Raw genomic sequence first — 19,653 nt, forward strand, 5'->3', positions numbered from 1 at the left:
GACCAACTTTGACTGTTTTGTGTGCCGCCGCGCCACACTCCAGTTCCAAGCAATTATCTGACGGCACGAAAGGCTGAGCGCTGTGGGTGGAGGGCAAATGGATGGCTTTTCTGCAGCTCGTCAGAGGTGCATAAGGATCCCACACGCTCAGCGGCTTGCCATTTGTCAACAAGTGTGTGAGACCGACTCTAATATTCACTGGAGTGTGGCGAGCAACTTATCTCCTTTCAAGGCCACGTGGCCGACACCTGTCCACCCAAAATGCCATCTAGGTTTAAGATATAGGTGTTGCTTTCAAAATAAATTTGGGCTTTTCGCGTCTTTTTACCTCCATCGGTGGGAACCCGCTTTTAGTCAGTTTGGATTATTTTCCATAATATATGTCTCACACTAAAAATCTGGATGGCAATAGCAGTGGAAATGAATTGGCATCTGCCTTGATAATGGCATCTGTAACACTAAGCAAATTTTAAATAACTTTCATGGCCCTGCGGCTTCAAGCACATCATTCAGGGAACTTTCTTTTTAATACGCCTATGTAAATCTGCAGGTTGATAAATGCTGATAATTACAGTGGGATAGCAACCATAGTTAATGTTTAATTGGCTTTTCTATTACTGTGCCCTGCTTGTGTGAGATTAATGCCGTATATTCTGCTGCAGAACAGATGAGCGTGAGTTGCTGGTCTTGATAAAGGCTTTTTTTATTACAAAAAGATGGGAAAGAGTAATATGTGGCTCCAAAGAGTGCACCATGCCGAAAGGTGCTAAGAAAGGAAGACAAACTTGCTTTCACAGTCTCTCTCCTCAATAACTTGCAGAATAATAAAAATGAAAAATTATATTGTATAAAATGGAAAGTGAAATGAAATACAAAAAAACACTTCTATAGTATATTATAATAACGAAGGTGAGGATGTCGGGTGGAAGGATATTATGGCCTAAAATCTCACTTTTCGGAACTCCTAATTTCAGATAATCTCAAAGTCTAACAAGCATTTGCAATGCAACATGTCTCGCATTTACACAACTTTGAGCTATTAACATTGTAAATGACATTGCCTTTTTATTTTCGTTTTTAAAACATAAATAAAAGGCATTGTCATTTACAATGCCAACAGCTTAAACTCGCCCAAATGCGAGACCTAATGCATTGCAAATGCTTGTTCTCCTACCTTTCATGTACCAAAGTCTTACACACGCATCACAGTTCCTTCCCACACTGTTTCTCTTTTCCCTCTCCCTCTCTCTCCCTTTCCTCTATCTTCCACAGTCTCACACATCCCTTGCAGTTCTTTTCCCACACTGTCGCTTCTTTGTTTCATATAGCCTCCACCTTTCCTCTATCTTCCAAACGTCTCACAAACACTTCGCAGTTCCTTTCCCACATAGTTTCTATTTTCTCTCTACTATTGTCTAGTCACCCTTTCCTCAATCTTTCACCGTCTCACACATCCCACGCAGTTATTTTCTCATGCAGTTTCTCTTCTCCCTCTTCCATTGTCTCACCGCCCCTTTCTCTCACTTCCAAAGACTCTCACATGGGTTTTTATCATGGCTCTCTTCCCAGACTGATTCCTATCTCCCTCTCACACTGTCTCTCCGACCTTTCTTCTCTCGTCCACAATCTCACACATCCCTTGCATTTCCTTCACCACGCTGTTTCTCCTCTCCCTCGCTCTACACTGCAGCCTCTCTCTCTGAACTCAAACAAGTAAGAGACGCCTGCTAAAATTAAATATAAGAAAAAATACATAAAACTTTCTGTTGAATTTTACCTCTTTTAGATTCTGTTTTAACCTATCTTTTATTTTCCAGGTAGATAGCATACATTTTCATATACTGCACTGTGGCTTACTGCTAAAATTATTCGGCGTGACGTTTTCCGTGTTCATATCATCTCGCATTCCTCCTACCCGTTCAGCAACAGAACTCCTTCAGGGAAGGGAGCGACTGCATGATGACTCCCCGTAGGAAAGTTTTTTCTTAACCTGAGCAGTTTACAATGGTAAGCACCAGGGGGCTCATTTATGAGCCCTTGCGTCACTTTTGCACCACTGGTGCGTCACTTTTTGTGACGCACCAGCAGTGTAAAAAATGCTCCTTGTTGCACCACATTTACAAAGTGACGCATCTAGGTAGATGCGTCACTTTGTAAACCCCTGCGCTATATTATACCTGGCCAGGTATAATGTATGCAGGGGGGTGTTCCCACACAAGATAGGGTCATAGAAGTGACGCAGTGAAATCTACCAGATTTCACTGCGCCACTTCTAGGACTCAAATGCGTCAAAATCTTACGCCTGCCTCACAGCAGGTGTAAGACTGACGCAAGCCCTTTCACATGGGGCTTGCCCCATGTGAAAGGACACATTGCTGGGGTTGCGTCACTTTTGTGACACACTCCAGCAATGCGTCACTTTTGTGCCATACAGATACGTCAGAAATACTGACGTATCTGTAACTCCTTGCGCCATGATGCGTCATCCAGTAAATATGACGATTCAGGTACGTCGCAAGGAGGGCGCACTGAGAAGTGACGCATCGCTGCTTTCATGCAGTGATGCGTCATTTCTCATAAATGAGGCCCCAAGACTGTGTTAGATTAACACAGAAGAAAAGCTTTCTTGATTGGGTGTGAACTGAACCACAGAGAGCACAGCTAGCCACAAAAAAAAGCATTGGCATAACGAATAGGTCTTGCCTTTGGGACCTTATAAGTGTTTAGCCATGCAGCAGTTGATGTAAGGATATTGTGCTGCATAACTAAATACTTATAAGGTCCCAAAAGCGAGACCTATTGGTTATGCCAATGCTTGTTGTTGTTTGCTGGCCTGCCTTGTTTTATATGGCTGACCGTTCGCGCATCTGGCAGCACTTTCCGTGGATGCAGGATTTGCCCTCGGATGACTGCATGTTTTCAGGAAGCCTTTTTGTGCGATTGCATGCTGTGTGTGCATTATTCTTGTAGGATGGAGTTTCTATTTCCTCAATCTGTGTACAGTAACCTGCGTGCCGATTTCTGTTGTTACCGTACACACTGAGAGAGGGTTTTCTTACCAAGTGCATGTGAATTCAGTAGGGAAACCTCAAACATCATGTTGTTGTCCTCGTTCGCTCCCTTTTTCATGCAGCACGATGAACCATTTATATTATAAATGAACATTGCCATCTAGTGGTGTGAATTCGAAAGTACAGTCTGCTTTATTGTGAAAATTCAACTATCGGTGTAGCCCATGGGACTACAGCTGGCCAACAAGCCATAAAAGTGAGCTGAGGCTGGCTTAACCGTAGAGCGAAAGTAAGGTTCAAGCCACTATAATAGCTATCATGCGGAAGTAGCCCGCTGATGAAATCATCCGCCCTCTTTAAAATAAAAAAATATATAATGTTTACTGTTCTTTGTAAATGTAATAGAGTAGATCACATGACTGTAGTACGTGAGGTTTGCATAACCATGTCTCTAACCCTCCCTGGAGGATTTTATTGTATGAAGTGAGCTCATAAAACACTGGAAACCGCCCACTAGGATGGCCACCTCACTTAAAGTCACCATGAACACTTTCGTGTCCTGGACTTTATTGCGGCAATCAATTGCATTATGGATGCTGTAGTCTTGGTTTGCTACCATAATTATACTAACATCCCTGATGCCATTAATGTTTGATGTTAAACCCCCAGTACTGCAATTACCGTCCTTAAAGACATAGAGCAAGATCGGCCTCCTATGACCATCTTTGCTCCAACCACATGCCATCAGCCCAGGATAGGAATAGGACAGAAAATGGTCCATGGCACCAAAATAAGTGAATTAGAGAGCTTAAAAAGTGGCCCATGTTTGCAAATTGGGGCAGTTTGGAACTGTGAAAGACCTGCTGTACAAGAGTTTTGCAATGTGAAACACTGCATGGATTTGAGCTTGCTGCAGGCAATGTTTCTTTTAATATCAGGGAAATCAATATTGAAAACCAGCCCAGCAGACCATAGAAAGGCAAACTAAGAGCTAAAAAAAAAACAGTGACAGCTGGCACGGATCAGAGCCTGGGGAACGGAGTGTGAGGGGGTCTAAAAAATAAAAAAAAGTACTTGATTGCCACGTCCCTCCTTGTCTCTCCTCCGTCGTCACAGGGAAGCAGGAAGCACCCGACTCCCTATAGCCATCAAAACCCTGCAATGTAGTTTTGTGACTGGTCTGAGCACCGTGGTACAGTGCTCTTTTAGGGACTGGGGGCCTGGGCATGTTCTCCAACTAGGCTGTAATGCAGGCAGTAGGAGGGGGGAGGGGGGGGGGCAGCCACGGCCGGCAGTGGGAGTACCTCCAGGGCGGTGACGTGGGGAGGGGGAGGGGCAGGGTGGGGGGTAGTAATGTATGGATTACGGAGTTTTACAGGTAAGTAAACATCTAAATAAATGAAACGCATTTCGTTGCATGCACTGCATCGCATTTGGGGATGCAGTGCACTCAACGAAATTCGTTTTATTTATTTAAATGTTTACTTACCTGGGAAGCTCCGTAATCCATACATTACTACCCGCCACCCTGCCCCACCCCCTCCCCACGTCACCGCCCTGCCGGTACTCCTACTCCAAAGTACGCATGACTGCTTGGCCGGCCCGAGACAGTCGGCCAAGCATTCAGGCCCACACTGTGAGGCTATCCCTTCGTGCAGTGCCTTATTGCCCTATAAGCCTGTCCGACCCTGCATTAGTCTGCGTATCTTGTAGCGTAGAGACCATGACCATGACATTAGCGTAGTACTCATCCTCCATCGCTACACTCAAGTGGTTGAATAGCAATAGAAATCAGTAGATATGCTGAAGACATGGTTAGAAAATTTGGAGAAAAATATATTCAGATTCCTGAATAAAGCTGAAGGTTATTACTCAGTTTTCAAATGACAATATAAGATGTAGCTGGGACCCGCATACAGGGCAGAGGCATCTGAATCCCAGCACAGGAAGGCCATTTGACCCAGCAGGAGGACAAGCTGGAATAAGCCAATCATGTGGCCAGTGTTGGAGCTGTGTGCAATCAGTGGACTGCTACCCTCCTCCACGACACTCACTCTTGCCCCACACAGTCAGTTTAGCACTATACACTCATCCACAGTAGCCAGAATGCAAAACCCTTAAAGTGGAGCTCTCACCACCATACTGCTTCTTGCACTAGGCACAAATCCACTGGTGCTAGAGTGCAAGATCCTTAAAGGGCACTCACTGCAACACTCATCCTTAAAAGGTGCTCATAGCGATACTCATTCTTGCACTAGATACTAATCCACAGGTGCTACAGTGCAAAATCTGTAAAGGGCAGAAGAGTAACAATTTCGCACCATGCTGTGGGGAAGTGGATGGCATTTTCTAAAACTGCTGCTCTAACCTTTTAAGTCCACATCAAGCCACTCTTCTCATATGGGTCTCTGCAACTTACAGCCAGCCATATTATCTGATTGGTTGTCCTTATTTATGTTCCAAAGAGTACATCTTTTATTTGGGGCTTCAAATTACTTCAATTGAAGACTCTGTGATCTCTGGCTGCCTACGCTAGAATTAGCTTCAAATGAAGTTAAAGGGTCTTTCACCAGAAGCAACTTACCCATCTAGGCCACCACACCTTCTTCAGCCAAGAGATGGCATTATAGGCCCAAAGACCTTGCAGCTCAAGGTTTCAAGATTCAGAACCAAATGATTTCTTACGTGCCATTATTAACACTTGAAATTCCTTATCCAATGACATAAGAGCAAAACCTACCCTTTCATATTTTAGAAGGCAGTTAAACACCCATTAATTATATAAGATTTCCAGTATCAAATGTAGTGTATTTGTGTTCTGTGGAAAGCCCTCTAATAACCTGTAGGGGTGCAGGACCACTGTAAAAATTATGTTTAAATAAGCAAGGACCCAGCAATTTTGGTGCATTGTAATTAGGTTAATGGAGCTAAAATGGCAATGTTGTAATTCCCGCTTGTTTCTGTCACTGATAATAGTGCATATCCTTGAAATTGCTCTCCCACCCTCGCAGCTCCACCATTAAGTGAGGTGCCCCTGCCCCTTCACTCTTGAGTGTTGCTGATCGAGGCCCTCCTCCACCCGCAGGTTTCCCTGCGCCTCATCCCTGGTGGTCCAGTGGACCTCTGTCTCCTTTCTCTCACTCTGCTCCTTCACTCGTTTTTCTACCCTTTCTATCTTTCACCTTTCTGCACCTTTCTGCATCTCTGCTCTTTTGTGCCTTATGTCTGCCCATTTTCTCTTTCTCTCCCTCTGCTCCTTCACTTGTTTTCACTCGTTTTTCTACCCTTTCTATCTTTCACCTTTCTGCACCTCTGCTCTTTTGTGCCTTATTTCTGCCCATTTTCCCTTTCTCTCCCTCTGCTCCTTCACTCGTTTTCACTTGTTTTTCTACCCTTTCTATCTTTCACCTTTCTGCTCTTTTCTGCATCTCTGCTCTTTTGTGCCTTATTTCTGCTTATTTTCCCCTGCAATGCATCCTCCCCCACGTCCGATCCCTCCACAAACACACCACAGAAATCTGGGACCTCCTCGACAGCACCACCCCGGACGTAGTATTCTTCACCGAAACCTGGACCAACACCACCTCAGGACCGGACATCGCCATCGCCATCCCCAAGGATACAAGATCTCCAGGAAGGACCGCCCCACCCACCCAGGAGGAGGAATCGCCGTCGTCCACAAATCCAGCCTCCGCCTGAGCACAATCCCTGACGAGTCCACAGAACTGATGGAACACCTTCACTTCAAAATACTGGCCAGCCCCACCGCCACCCTCCGAGGAACCCTCATCTACCGACCTCCTGGACCCCGCGGACCCTTCGCCAACTCCATCACGGACATTATCTCCCCGCAGGCCATCGCATCCACCAACTACAACCTGCTGGGAGACCTCAACTTCCACCTCGACAATCAACTGGACCCCAACACCACATGCCTCCTGGACGACCTCCACAACATTGCACTCAGCCAGATCGTGACCGAGCCCACGCACTCAGCAGGACACACCCTCGACCCCCTCTTCACTACAGGAAACTCCATCACCTTCAGCCACACCACCGAACTCCCATGGACCGACCATCGTTGCGTCCACTTCACCTTCAGAACACTCACCATCCACAGACACCAGCACCTGCTTCCACAAAGAAACTGGACCAAAATCACCGACGACCAGCTCACCTCCTCACTCAACAACTCCACCCCAACCATTGCGGAAAACGACGACCCCAACACCGCAGCCCGAACCCTGCATAGATGGATCTCGGACAGCACCAACACCATAGCCCCCCTCAAGAAAAACAACAATACCCGTGCCAAGAAAGCCAGATGGTTTACCACCGAACTTCGAGAGTCCAGGCGCACATGCCGCCACCTCGAAAAGGCCTGGAGAAACACCAAATCCACAGAAGCCCACAACAACTTCAGCGCCGCCACCAACGCCCACCATCAACTCATCAGAGAAACGAGGAAAAAAGCGATTGAAGACAGAATCTCCACCCACGCACACAACAGCAAGGAACTCTTCAGCATCATCAAGGAGTTCGCCCAACCCACCAGCGAGTCTACCGACATCCCTCCCTCACAAGACCTCTGCGGCAAACTCAGCACCTTTTTCCACCACAAAATCAAGAGCATCTACGACAACTTTGACGAAGACAACCAACACACTGAACCCTCACCAACCACCCCCAACACCTGGAAACCAGCGATTGATGACTGGACAGCCCTCACCACCGAAGACACACTGAAGACAATGAAGTAAATCCACTCAGGGGCCCCCACGGACTCCTGCCCCCACCACATCTTCAACAGAGCCGCCGGCACAATCGCACCCATGCTCCGCCACACCATCAACCGCTCCCTGGCGACCGCCTCGTTCCCTGACGACTGGAAACACGCCGAGGTCAACCCCCTCCTAAAGAAACCCTCAGCGGACCCCACCGACCTCAAAAACTACAGATCCATCTCCCTGCTCCCTTTCCCAGCGAAAGTCATCGAGAAAGCCATCAACAGCCAACTCGCCACATTAATTGAAGAACACAACATCCTCGACTCCTCCCAATCCGGCTTCAGAAAAAACCACAGTACGGAAACCGCCCTCCTCGCCGCAACAGACGACATCCGCACCCTACTGGACAAAGGAGAAACAGTAGCCCTCATCCTCCTAGACCTATCAGCGGCGTTCGACACAGTCTCCCACCGCACCCTAATACGCAGACTCTACGACGCAGGAATCCAGGACAAGGCCCTCGACTGGATCTGCTCCTTCCTCTCCGGGTCAGACTCCCCCCTTTCCTCTCAGACCCCACACCTACCACCTGCGGAGTCCCCCAGGGCTCCTCCCTCAGCCCGACGCTCTTCAACGTCTACATGGCTCCACTTGCCCCATCGTCAGAACCTACGGACTCAACATCGTGTCATACGCAGACGACACCCAGCTCATCCTCTCCCTACCCAACGAGCCCAACACCGCCAGACGCAACTTTCAACAAGGTATGGAAGCCGTCGCCAAATGGATGAAAAACAGCTGCCTACAACTAAACACCAACAAAACAGAAGTACTCATCATGGGCCCAAACCCCGACGCCTGGAGCGACACCTGGTGGCCCACCGCCCTCGGAAACCCCCCAACCCCCACAGACCACGGACGCAACCTGGGAATCATCCTGGACTCCGAGCTCAAAATGGACCGCCAGATCAACTCTGTCTCATCTTCCTGCTTCCACACCCTCCGCCTCCTTCGTAAGACCTTCAAATGGATCCCCCTTGAACACCGAAAGACAATCACTCACGCCCTGGTTACCAGCAGACTCGACTACGGCAACGCACTCTATGCCGGATAAAACAAAAACCTCATCCGCAAGCTACTGAACATCCAGAACGCCGCCGCAAGACTGGTCCTCAACCTGCCAAAACACTGCCACATCTCCCAGCACCTGCGCACACTCCACTGGCTCCCTGTCGAGGCGAGAATCACCTTTAAGATGCTCACCCACGCACACAAGGCCCTCCACGGCACCGGACCAGCATACCTGAACAGCCGGCTCAAATTCCACGCACCCCAAAGGACCCTACGATCAGCCCAGCTCTCCTACGCCATGGTCCCCCGCACCAGAAAGACCAGATCGGGAGGCCGCTCCTTCTCCTTCCTCGCGGCCAAAGCATGGAACGCCCTTCCGCTCCACCTCAGACAGACAACATCGATCCCCATCTTCGCAAGAAACCTCAAAACCTGGCTCTTCGACAGACCCCCTCCTTTATGGAATGGAATCTGCACCCCCCCCCACCCCTAGCGCCTTGAGACCCTTACGGGTGAGTAGTCGCGCTTTAACAAACTCCTGATTGATTGATTGATTGTCATGACTTCAGGGATGAACTTACAGTCACTGTACGTCTCTGTGAGATTTGGTAATTTTCTCATCGCTTGACACCATGGGAAATGCCTCAAGCAATTTTTTTGTAGATGTGCAATGTTTTTCATCACATTATTTTTCTACGGATGTAGCTAGCCATAAAAAACATCCTCATCCTCATACCGCTATGCTCTGCACACCACTCTACTCTACGCACTACTCTACTGTGTGTCACTCTAATCTACTATTCATCACTCTACTCTGCCAATAAACTCTACCATGCATTCTGCACCACTGCACTCTGTGCCACTGCACCACTGTACTCTGCACCACTGCACCACTGTACTATGCGCTGATGCTTTCTGAACTACCGCAATCTCGCAACTGCACTCAACTCTACGCCAGTCTACAGCACTCTACCCAACTCTACTCTCCATCACTCCACTGTACACCACTTTAATCTGTTCTGCATCACTGCACACCACCTCACTACACTCTACACCACTCTACGGCTGAACACTCTACCCTGCACCACTCCTCTCTATCCTTAACCTCTCCTCTCTACCCTGTACCACTCCACAACACACAATACCTTTCCACATAATTAAGTCCATCACACACAATCTCACTCTACATATTTCCATGACAGTTTATACCATTTAATTACTACCCACATAATTCCACAGCACACCATACCACATATTTCCACTACACAACTCCACACAACATAATTCCACAACACAGTAATTCCACAACAAACAATCCAGAAACAACCCATCTCTACCTCGCACTTCCACCAACCCTCACAGCTCTCCCCCACAGACCCACTGCTTCCTCATCTTTTCCTCACACTATCAATACCCCCTCTCATCTTGCAATTTATTGCAACCCTCTCATCCCTCCCTCACACTCCATGTCTCCTCTCTACACTGCCTTCTCACACATACTAACTTCCTATAACTCCTCTCGCTCGGCAGTGGTCCACCTCTCACCTCCACCCACCCTCCCCGGGTGCCACTCCCTATCATCTCTCTCTTTCTCTCTCTTTCTTACACACACACCTCTCTCACACTGTCTTATGCACTGTTCCCTCCTCTCTAATATGGTTCACTTCAGATCTTCAAGCACAGTTTCTTTCCCATGTCTTTTCTAGAATTCTGTCCCTCAAACCCATGCTCTCCATCTCTTTTGAGGGTGTTTTCTGCATACACAGAATCTTTATGCATCTATAGCCCACTCTCCTCTTCTCCCTCCTCTCTTTCTCACAGAATCTTTCTGCTCCTCTATCTAGAGGTCATTTACTACTTTGTGCACAAACTGACTATCACTTCCTATCTTCCTTTCTATCTATTCTGTGCTGCCCCCACTCCTGTTTATTCGCCCTGCCCTGTAATTCCACTGCACAAATACACTCCACACCCCACAATTTCACAACTAATAATTACAATTCAACCCACATAATTCCACTCCACATCAAATGCATCCACTGCGCTAAAAAAAACACATGGGCATAGGACATTGTCATTTACAGCTCAAACTCTCGTTTGGGTTAGTGGGATCCCGTATTGCACACTTACTTTTTGTGAGGACGCATGTAGCACTGTTTCTACTCAGTGGGCACAAAGTTTAAAACATGTAACTCACCTGCGCCAGGGGAATATGCTGAGTTCTGGAACAAGTGGTATTGTTCGGAGTATCGATGATAAGCAGGAGTAAGTCCACTTCCTACACCGGGACGCAACAAGTTGTTTGGTATCACTGCTTCCATTCCGACAGCTAGGCAAATCAACACAGAAGAAGTCAATGCTGATAAAAAAACAAACGGAGGTTTTTCGGCAAATCCTTTACATTGAACTAGAATGAAAAGATCAACTTGAAATGTTCTGTTCCCGCTCTATTTTCCTTAGCGTTCTGAATCTGGATAACATCTGCTTTTACTGGACATTACTTGGATGTGTAACAGGTTCATTTCTTCTCAGCGTAAGATAGGAAATGTTAGTGCTCACCACCCCACAGGCTGCATTATAAAGACCAATATATCAGCTATATTCGGGCTAAATCTTGCAAAATGTGTCTACAACTGTATTTATTTGCTTAAGGTGTTTCTGTAGCTCAGACGTAACCAAAGAGGCATTCGAGATCTTCACACAAATGTGCCACATTACAACATTAAAAGTTTGAGTGGGACAAGGACACTCAGGAAAAAGAAAACAACCTATATATCAAGGTACTTTCAGAACAGGTGTCTCTTTAAATCTTTCCAGAAGAATGGCGATTAGGAGGCTTATTTACAAGCTGCTTGCGCCGCCGTTGCATCACTTTTAACATGGGGAAAAGTGACGCACCAGTGGCACAAGGGGCTTCTAAATAAGCCCCACGGTGCTCAGTATTATCTGAGTATCGACCATCCTTGATTTTTTAAAACAGTACTGTCTAGATTAGATTATTCTGATTTCTGACTTGCACCTCCTGTTTTGTGTTCCTTCTGTATATTACATTCAGGGCCATAGATAGTATGGAAATGCACATCTGCAGCTCTGTCTGTGTAAACATTGCTTTGGAGCAGACTTGACACACAGTCCACCATCCACTGCTCGTTAAAGATTAAAAAAATGAGTTCTTGCTTTAAGGAGTCAAGAGTTAATAAAGCGGTGAACATAAGGTACAGTCCTGTCATGTTGCAAGCGTTCGCAGGCCATCATTTATCAAGTCACTTCTGCATTCAAGCATGAAAGAAGTGGGAACCTATGACCAGATGGTGTTAATATCCCTAATTGATAGATAGGGGAAAGTTTTTGTTTGTGGCAAGAAATAAATAAGCATTGGCGGAGTTCGTGAAGTTCTGCTACGGGGAACTCCGCAAAGTGCAAAAAAACCTCTGCCGCGCTACGTGGAGCTCCACAAGTAGCAGTGATTTTCAGTGGCAAGTGCATGACCGCACAGTGCAACCATTGCAAACGGCACAATGCACAGTGCAAGCAGACGCTGCTTCCTTTCTGCCATTAGAGTAGAATTTTACTCGTGCAGCAGCTTTCTCAACGGGAACAGATGGTTTCTCATTGCGAGCGGTCACGAGTATATGCGACCACTCGCAATGAGAAATCTGAACACCCGCATTGACAAATCTCGCTGGGAGGTTGATTTTCCACACTCACGCTCGCCAACTTGATGTTGATGACTGCGAACGATGTAAAATCTCGCCAAGAGGTGGGGTTTCCTCACTCACGCTCACCAACTTGACGAAATAGAGTTTTTCAGAACTCCTCGTAACACAAAGTGTGGAAAACTCTGCAAACTCCATGAGTGAAGCGGAGTTCACTGCCCAGACTTAGAAATAAAGCCCCTATGTGTGCATGTGTAATTTCATTAGAGAAAAGAAAGACAGTTTTTACCATCAAATGTTTGTATGCATCTAAATTCATCTTTCAAACATTGTTTTTCTCGGAGCAGCTCTTAAAAAAAGAAGGCACTTAAAGTATTGAAGGATCCTTTTATCTCTTAATGCAGTATTTCCCAGTCCCAAAGAAATCCCAAATATTTAGCACTTAATGGTAAGGTCTGACTCTTTGAAGCTGAATGTTCTGCCTAGAAGGGCACTAACTATGTATGTAATATAAACTACTGTTGCATAGCCATTGGTTCTCGACATTTGGCTGTAACACTATTAGCATTCTGTTGGGTGTACTATCATTTTAGGGATTACATAAAAATCAAGACAAAGAATAACTATACAATCTAAGGATGTTAAGCAAATGATATTCACACTGAAAAAAGCATTTTATAGGGTGTATGTTCCTCTAGGAGTATGCATGAGAAAACAGTAAGAAAAAAAGAAGACACAGCAAGATCATGGGAATTCCTGAGTCGAACAATATCACAGTGTGGGAGGTAGACTGGATTAAACAACAACATAATGAGGGTTTGTTTTGTAGGGACGGTTAGTTTATTGGGCTGATTAAGTTGCTGTTGGTTTGCCTTGGACGCATGTGGTAATTGGCTGCACAATCAATTCTGAGAGGTGGTTCGTTGAGCTCATCCCTCTCTCCTCTCCTCCTGGTGCAAAATGGATCCAGAGTCATTTAGAGAGGCAACTTTTGATGCAATATGGGAGATAAAGTATTCCTAACTGTGAGTAATCAGAATATTGCACATTTACACAACGTCCCACAAACAGGTAGATGAACAAGACTGCCGGATAAGTGCATTTATTTTGTTTAAAAAAATATATATCATGAAACTCTGGGGTGAGTTGAGAAATTTGCAGTATGTTCACTTGTAGAAATGATCTTCCTTACTATACATACCCTCAATTACTGCCCATCTATGGCTAAATATAAATATCACAAGTGCAATACAATAACCAGATTGTGTGAAAATGGTTTATTGTTTCTTCAGATAACAAAGATCTAAAAAACTGCTGTTTGTCAAACATAAGAGTAGCACTGCAGCAAAGAGGAGGATTTTCATAAACATAAAATGGATCTCCGACACTTTTCAGAAACTGCTGAGAGGCCAGAGTTGTTGATTTTGCAGAGGTTGGCACTATACTGCCTCAATCATGAGGACGAGTAGAAGGATCTAACAAAAAAGCTTTAAAGATGACACTGCTCTGAAACATCATCCAATTCTATCCTAAGCTATTCAAGTGAATGATGCAAAACAAATGCTTTATGATAATTAACAGAGTAGGAAACACTCCATTTGTAGCGGGCACTGAATTCATGCTTTCATTTTTTCGCATCATGGAACCTTTTCTAATTAAAATTCGTAATCAACAATCCTTCATTGGTTCTCTTCCTTCCTTCACAACCGATCACAGAGAGTAAAAATCAAAAACTTCGAATTCGATCCTCACCCTGTCATCAGAGGTGTTCCACAAGGGTCTGTACTCTCCCCCCAGCTCTTCAACATCTACATCGAACCCCTCACCTCCCTGCTCAGAAAATCTGACATCCCCTTTCATCTTTATGCTGACGACATGCAGCTCTATCTGGAAACCTCCTCAATTGATGACATCCAGAGACTAAACAACACGCTCAAGGAGGTACAAGAATGGCTCACCACCAACTACCTGAAACTGAACCAAGAGAAAACAGAAATACTACTCATTTCCAACAAAGATGATAACCCGCAAATAGAAGAATGGCTCAAAGCGATATATGTCCTCAATGGTAACCTCTCCTTGGCAGACTCGGTGAAATCTCTAGGGATCACCCTAGACCCAAAACTTGACATGAAGAAACTCATCTCAAGATCTGCGAAAAGTGCCTTTCTCAACCTAAAACTACTATACAAAATAAAACCCTTCCTCCCACCCAAGGACCTTCAACAAGCCACCCAAGCTTTAGTCCTCTCCAGAATAGACTATGGAATCGCGACCCTGACGGGGACTGCAAAAACCCACCTTGCCCCCCGGAAGACTACACTCAACGCAGCAGCAAGAATGGTCTCCGCAATTAAGAAATTCGAACACATCTCTCCAGCCCTCAGAGAACTCAGATGGCTCCCAGTGGAGTTACAAGCCAGCATTAGAACAGGCTGCCTCACGCACAAAGCCCTGCATACAGGTAAACCAGAATACCTGGCCGCCAAACTCAAAAGGGCATGCCAGTCCAGAAACCTCAGGAGCTCCAGCTCTCTACTGCTCATTCCACCAAAATCTCGCAAGCAAAGAACCTCAGCCAAATCTTTCGCTGGAAATGCACCCAAAATCTGGAATTCCATCCCACCCCACATCGGAACAATCCCTTTGTTTTCAAAATTCAAGAGCCTTCTCAAAGACCTTTTCCTCAACCACATATAAGGGATCTAACAGTCTCTGGACAGTCCTTCAATTGACACTCCATCGTTATTAAAATTCAATTTATATATAAAATATGATGTACATGCTGTGAAGCGCTCTGATACCCTTTGGTCTAGCAAGCGCTATACAAAACTTCTAAATAAATAAATAAATAAATAATTAAAAAAAAATAAACCTTTAAGGAAGAAACTTTCTCTAAATGCCTTTTGCATGATCAGCTGATGCCATTCCATTTGTAGAATCAGAATCAAATATAAGGCAATGCGATTTCCACTGATGCCCATCTTAGGGCCAAAGGGTGGTGTCACTTCTGCTCTGACTGGCATTTTGATGAATCTATAGACATGGGGCCTCATTTATGAGACCGTGCGTCACTTTTACACCGCCGGTGCGTCACTTTTTGTGACGCACCAGCAGCGTAAATAATGTGCCTTGTTGCACCCTATTTACAAAGCGATGCATCTAGGTAGATGCGTCACTTTGTAAACCCCTGCGCCACATTATACCTGTGCCAGGTATAATGTATGCAGGGAGGGCGTTCTGATGCAAGAAAGGGTCATAGAAGTGACGCAGTGAAATCTATAAGATTTCACTGCGCCACTTCTAGGACACAAATGCGTCAATTTCTTACGCCTGCCTCACAGCAGGCATAAGACTGACGCAGGTTCTTTCACATGGGGCTTACCCCATGTGAAAGGACACATTGCCTGAGTTGCGTCACTTTTGTGACACACTCCAGCAATGCGTCACTTTTGCACCAAACAGATGCGTCAGAAATACTGACGTATCTGTAACTCCTTGCGCCTTCATGCGTCATACTGTAAATATGGCGCATCATTGGTGTCGCAAGGAGTGCGCAGTGAAAAGTGACGCATCGCTGTTTTCACGAAGCGATGCGTCACTTTTCATAAATGAGGCCCATGGTTTTCATCCTAGAATTAGAATGCTCTTTCACACAAAATAATTGTTTGATTTGAATTGCTCTTTCTCAGCAGCACCTTAGAACGACCCATAACAGACTTATCACAGCAGTGAAATATCAATGTCATCTAAGGTGATTTCACCAGCTGCCAACCTGCTTGCTTTCTTTGTCTCTAACAAGCAGTGTTGTCATTTTTGTTCGTATTTTGCATGAAACTCATTCCAATCAAACTGTGTTTTTGTAATCTCTATTTTTGTTTTAATTCACTGGCAAGATTCATAATGATATTTATGCAAATAATGCATTGAATCCAAAAACTGTGCTGACTTCTCATGTGGCTCCAACATGGACCCTGTTGCTCTCCTTCACTCTACATTTCTGTAAAACTGCAGTGAAATGCCTATCTTCAGATCTGATGTCCCTATGTCGGGTAACGTTCTCAAAAATTCTATTCACATTTCCATTCATCTCTCCATCTGCTCTAAATTCTACTCTGTAACATCTTAATAATAATTCATCCATATATTCTGGGCAGACTTCACTTCTTTTAAAGAAATCAACAGTTGACCCTACTGACTTTAAGAGTTTGCACCAGTTCCTAACTGTTAAAGGTCTTTGGAAATGTTAATTGCCTGTGGTTTTTGATAACCTGTTAAAGCAGGTTCAACTATGTTCATTACTAGGATATGGTCAGTCAGATTCTGTCTCATAAGCAGAAAGGCTGTGGCCACCTTTAACAGTGAACGTGGTGGCGGAGGGCCTGCTGGATAGCATATGCGTGTTAATGTTTGCGTGAGCAGATTGTATTACTTCTACTTTATCTGACTTTCAGTGCCTTACAACACTTCCTGGTTGGTTTTAATGTTGCCCAAGTAGACCAAGCAAGTCACGTGGAGGAAGACGATTCGGGAAGTAAAACCGAATTGGTTTGTGAGCTCCTGTTGGCTTGGAGGTTGTCCTACTCAGGACCCCACAAACGGTTGTGAAACCACAGTCCTTGATGTGACTCAACAAAATAGCACATCTAAACCGTCCTAGGGTGGCATAGTTTTCGAGGCAATATCACATCCAAATCACAATACGGGGTTGAGCTGAAGGTAAACAGTTAGTTATGCTTTTTACACAATGAAATGACTCACTGACTGCAGGAATACTGTCTTACCTACAACTTCTCTGCTGATCAGAGTCCAATTTTACCAAAAAATGGGCAGTCACAGTAAGAATGAAGGACACGCTTGTATTCAAAGCAAAAGTTAGATTAGTTTATTCTTCAAACTAAGAATATGGTTGGAGGAGAGGACATAACTCCTGGAAAAATACTTTTCAGAACAAACTTCAACCAACTAAAAAACCTTGTTTTAAACTTTTTTGTACCGTTTTATATGCAGGAGAGAGAGTGCGCTATAAATAGACCTTGCACAAATATTTAAAAAAACGCCCTGCCCAATGTCCTAAGAATCAAGAAGAAAATAAACATATATATGCATATGTACATATTACACACAGCGCTGAGTTGGAGTAACGTTTGATGATGTATACTGTTACGAATGAATGTATAACTGCAAGTGCACCATGATATTACCCTCTGGAACTTGCCACCCACCCCACCCACCGCAGAGTCTATAGGATTTCGCCTTTGTCTTTTGCATGCCCAGAATGACAAAAATACAAATTTTTTCTTGTATCTGTTTTGAAAGCCTGAACAGAAATGTTCAGTAGTTTGAGAAACGTTGGGGCATATTTACAAGCGTTTATTGCCACAGGAACATCACGTTTTTTGTTAGCCAAACTATGCCACTGTAAATACTCGTCACAGCACGCAGCTGAATTCAATAGGCACTTATCGACCTACCTAACAGGCCAGTGATAGCAGCAGACACCTCCCAACCTATGCAGGGACAGTTTCTAAGAGATTTAAAAAAAAAACACGGACTGCAATCTGCAAACTCACACTGCGCAGACAAAAAGAAATCTGGACCTCCAAGATTTCACGAGAGCCTATGAAGACTTTTCAAGTTTTTAATTCTGTTTAATGAATAGGAACGGTGCATTTCAGGACTTGGAAACTACTCAGCAGAAGTGAGAATACATCAATGTACGCTGTGCTGTTGTTTTTGGTCTTGGCGTGATTGCATATATCCTGTGTTATGTATTTAATTTGGGAATTATTATATTTTATGCAAATGATAATGTGTTTACTTTTATCAGAGACCATTCTAGAACCAGTCAAGGCAGGACTGTGCCTTTGATGTCATCATGTAATATAAAGCTGGGTTGCCTGAAAACCTGGTGTGTGTGTGTGAGTGTGTGCACATACATGCTTGTTCGTGTGTTTGTGTGCCTGTTTATGTGTGTGTGAGAGAGAGAGAGAGACAGAGAGAGAGAGAAACCAGGCTGAGCAAACTGTTTTGTAAGTATGGCACTCAACTGAGTGCTGCACCCTGTTGTTATAGAACTACAGATGAACCATTAATATCCTGTCTAGGTCTTTAAGAAGCATTTAAAGAAGGATATATTATGGTGACAAATATGGCAGCAGAGAGTACTCCCAATAAAGTCTGGGGCACATCGGATGCTGTCAGAAGGCTTGTCATTTTAACAGAGGTCCTGGTAAAAGTTAGCCCACAGTATAAAGAGGAGTTGCCAGATGTAACTATAATTCTGGACATCTACAGAACATGTTTGGAAGCCAGGTTGTCCAGTAGAGCAAATTGTACCACCACTGTAGAAAACTAGGACTTAGTTAGACAAACACTGTTTTTCTAAGAAACGCTCAACTACCCCTTAGTAGCGCAGGACCGAGACAGAAGGCAACTTCAGAAAATGTGTTAAGGGTTAACAGTACCAGCATAACACTTGTATTGAGAAACCACTCAGTAAAGCTCCCAGACCATTTCAGTAAAATCAAAAAGGATTTTATGATTAAAAAAGGGCCAGAATGACAAACATTTGTGTGGCATGGCTCACATGTGTTATCTATTTTAGATTCAACTCCTTAGGTCGGCATCTCATTCTCGTGGTGCTTTTGCCACTTGTTTCTACAAAGATGTGAATGTGCTGTATGTGTATTTGCAATAGACACTGATGACTGGTAGACTGTGCAGTTATTTCCAGGGTCATAGTGAAGAACACAATGATACTGTTTTTCTTTCTCTCTGTGCTCATCAGGAGACACTTCATTTTAGCTAGACGAAACCAAATTAGTTGCTCACTTCTTATACCACAGTTGATAGGACAGTGTTTGATTATGTAAGTGACTTTTGTGTTAAAGCTCTTTGAGAGGAGCATTTCCATTCTGGGAATTATCACAGAACCGCTACAGACTGTGGCTGAGATGCAGCCCTACTGACTCTGACCTCCATCCTGTTAATGAAGATAACCTGCACACAGCGACTGGCTACCTGACACTTAAGACCAAGGTTTGGGGATAGGTTATCCCAAATGATCTGGATCTGGCAGAATGGTGCTCCCACTATGCTCTCCTTAGTATTGTGTAAGATACAGATAGGAATACGCATACATTAGCAACAATTAACATGGTTGAATTGTTAATATTGTTTACCATT

The 19,653-nt window shown here is 44.7% G+C and overlaps 1 protein-coding gene across 2 annotated transcripts in view; it reads right to left on the reverse strand.

The window, feature by feature from the left end:
• The window catches only part of GPR141 (G protein-coupled receptor 141), a 207,045-nt gene that overhangs the window by 71,633 nt on the left and 115,759 nt on the right, over positions 1 to 19,653 (reverse strand). For both annotated transcript variants that reach the window (XM_078685860.1, XM_078685861.1), the window contains one exon: positions 11,007 to 11,138. In XM_078685860.1, coding sequence (XP_078541986.1) covers positions 11,007 to 11,138 — 132 coding nt within the window. The remainder of the gene's footprint in view (positions 1 to 11,006; positions 11,139 to 19,653) is intronic.

This window comes from Lissotriton helveticus, chromosome 4_1 (assembly GCF_964261635.1).
Source record: "Lissotriton helveticus chromosome 4_1, aLisHel1.1, whole genome shotgun sequence".
In the NCBI taxonomy this organism is placed as follows: domain Eukaryota; kingdom Metazoa; phylum Chordata; class Amphibia; order Caudata; family Salamandridae; genus Lissotriton; species Lissotriton helveticus.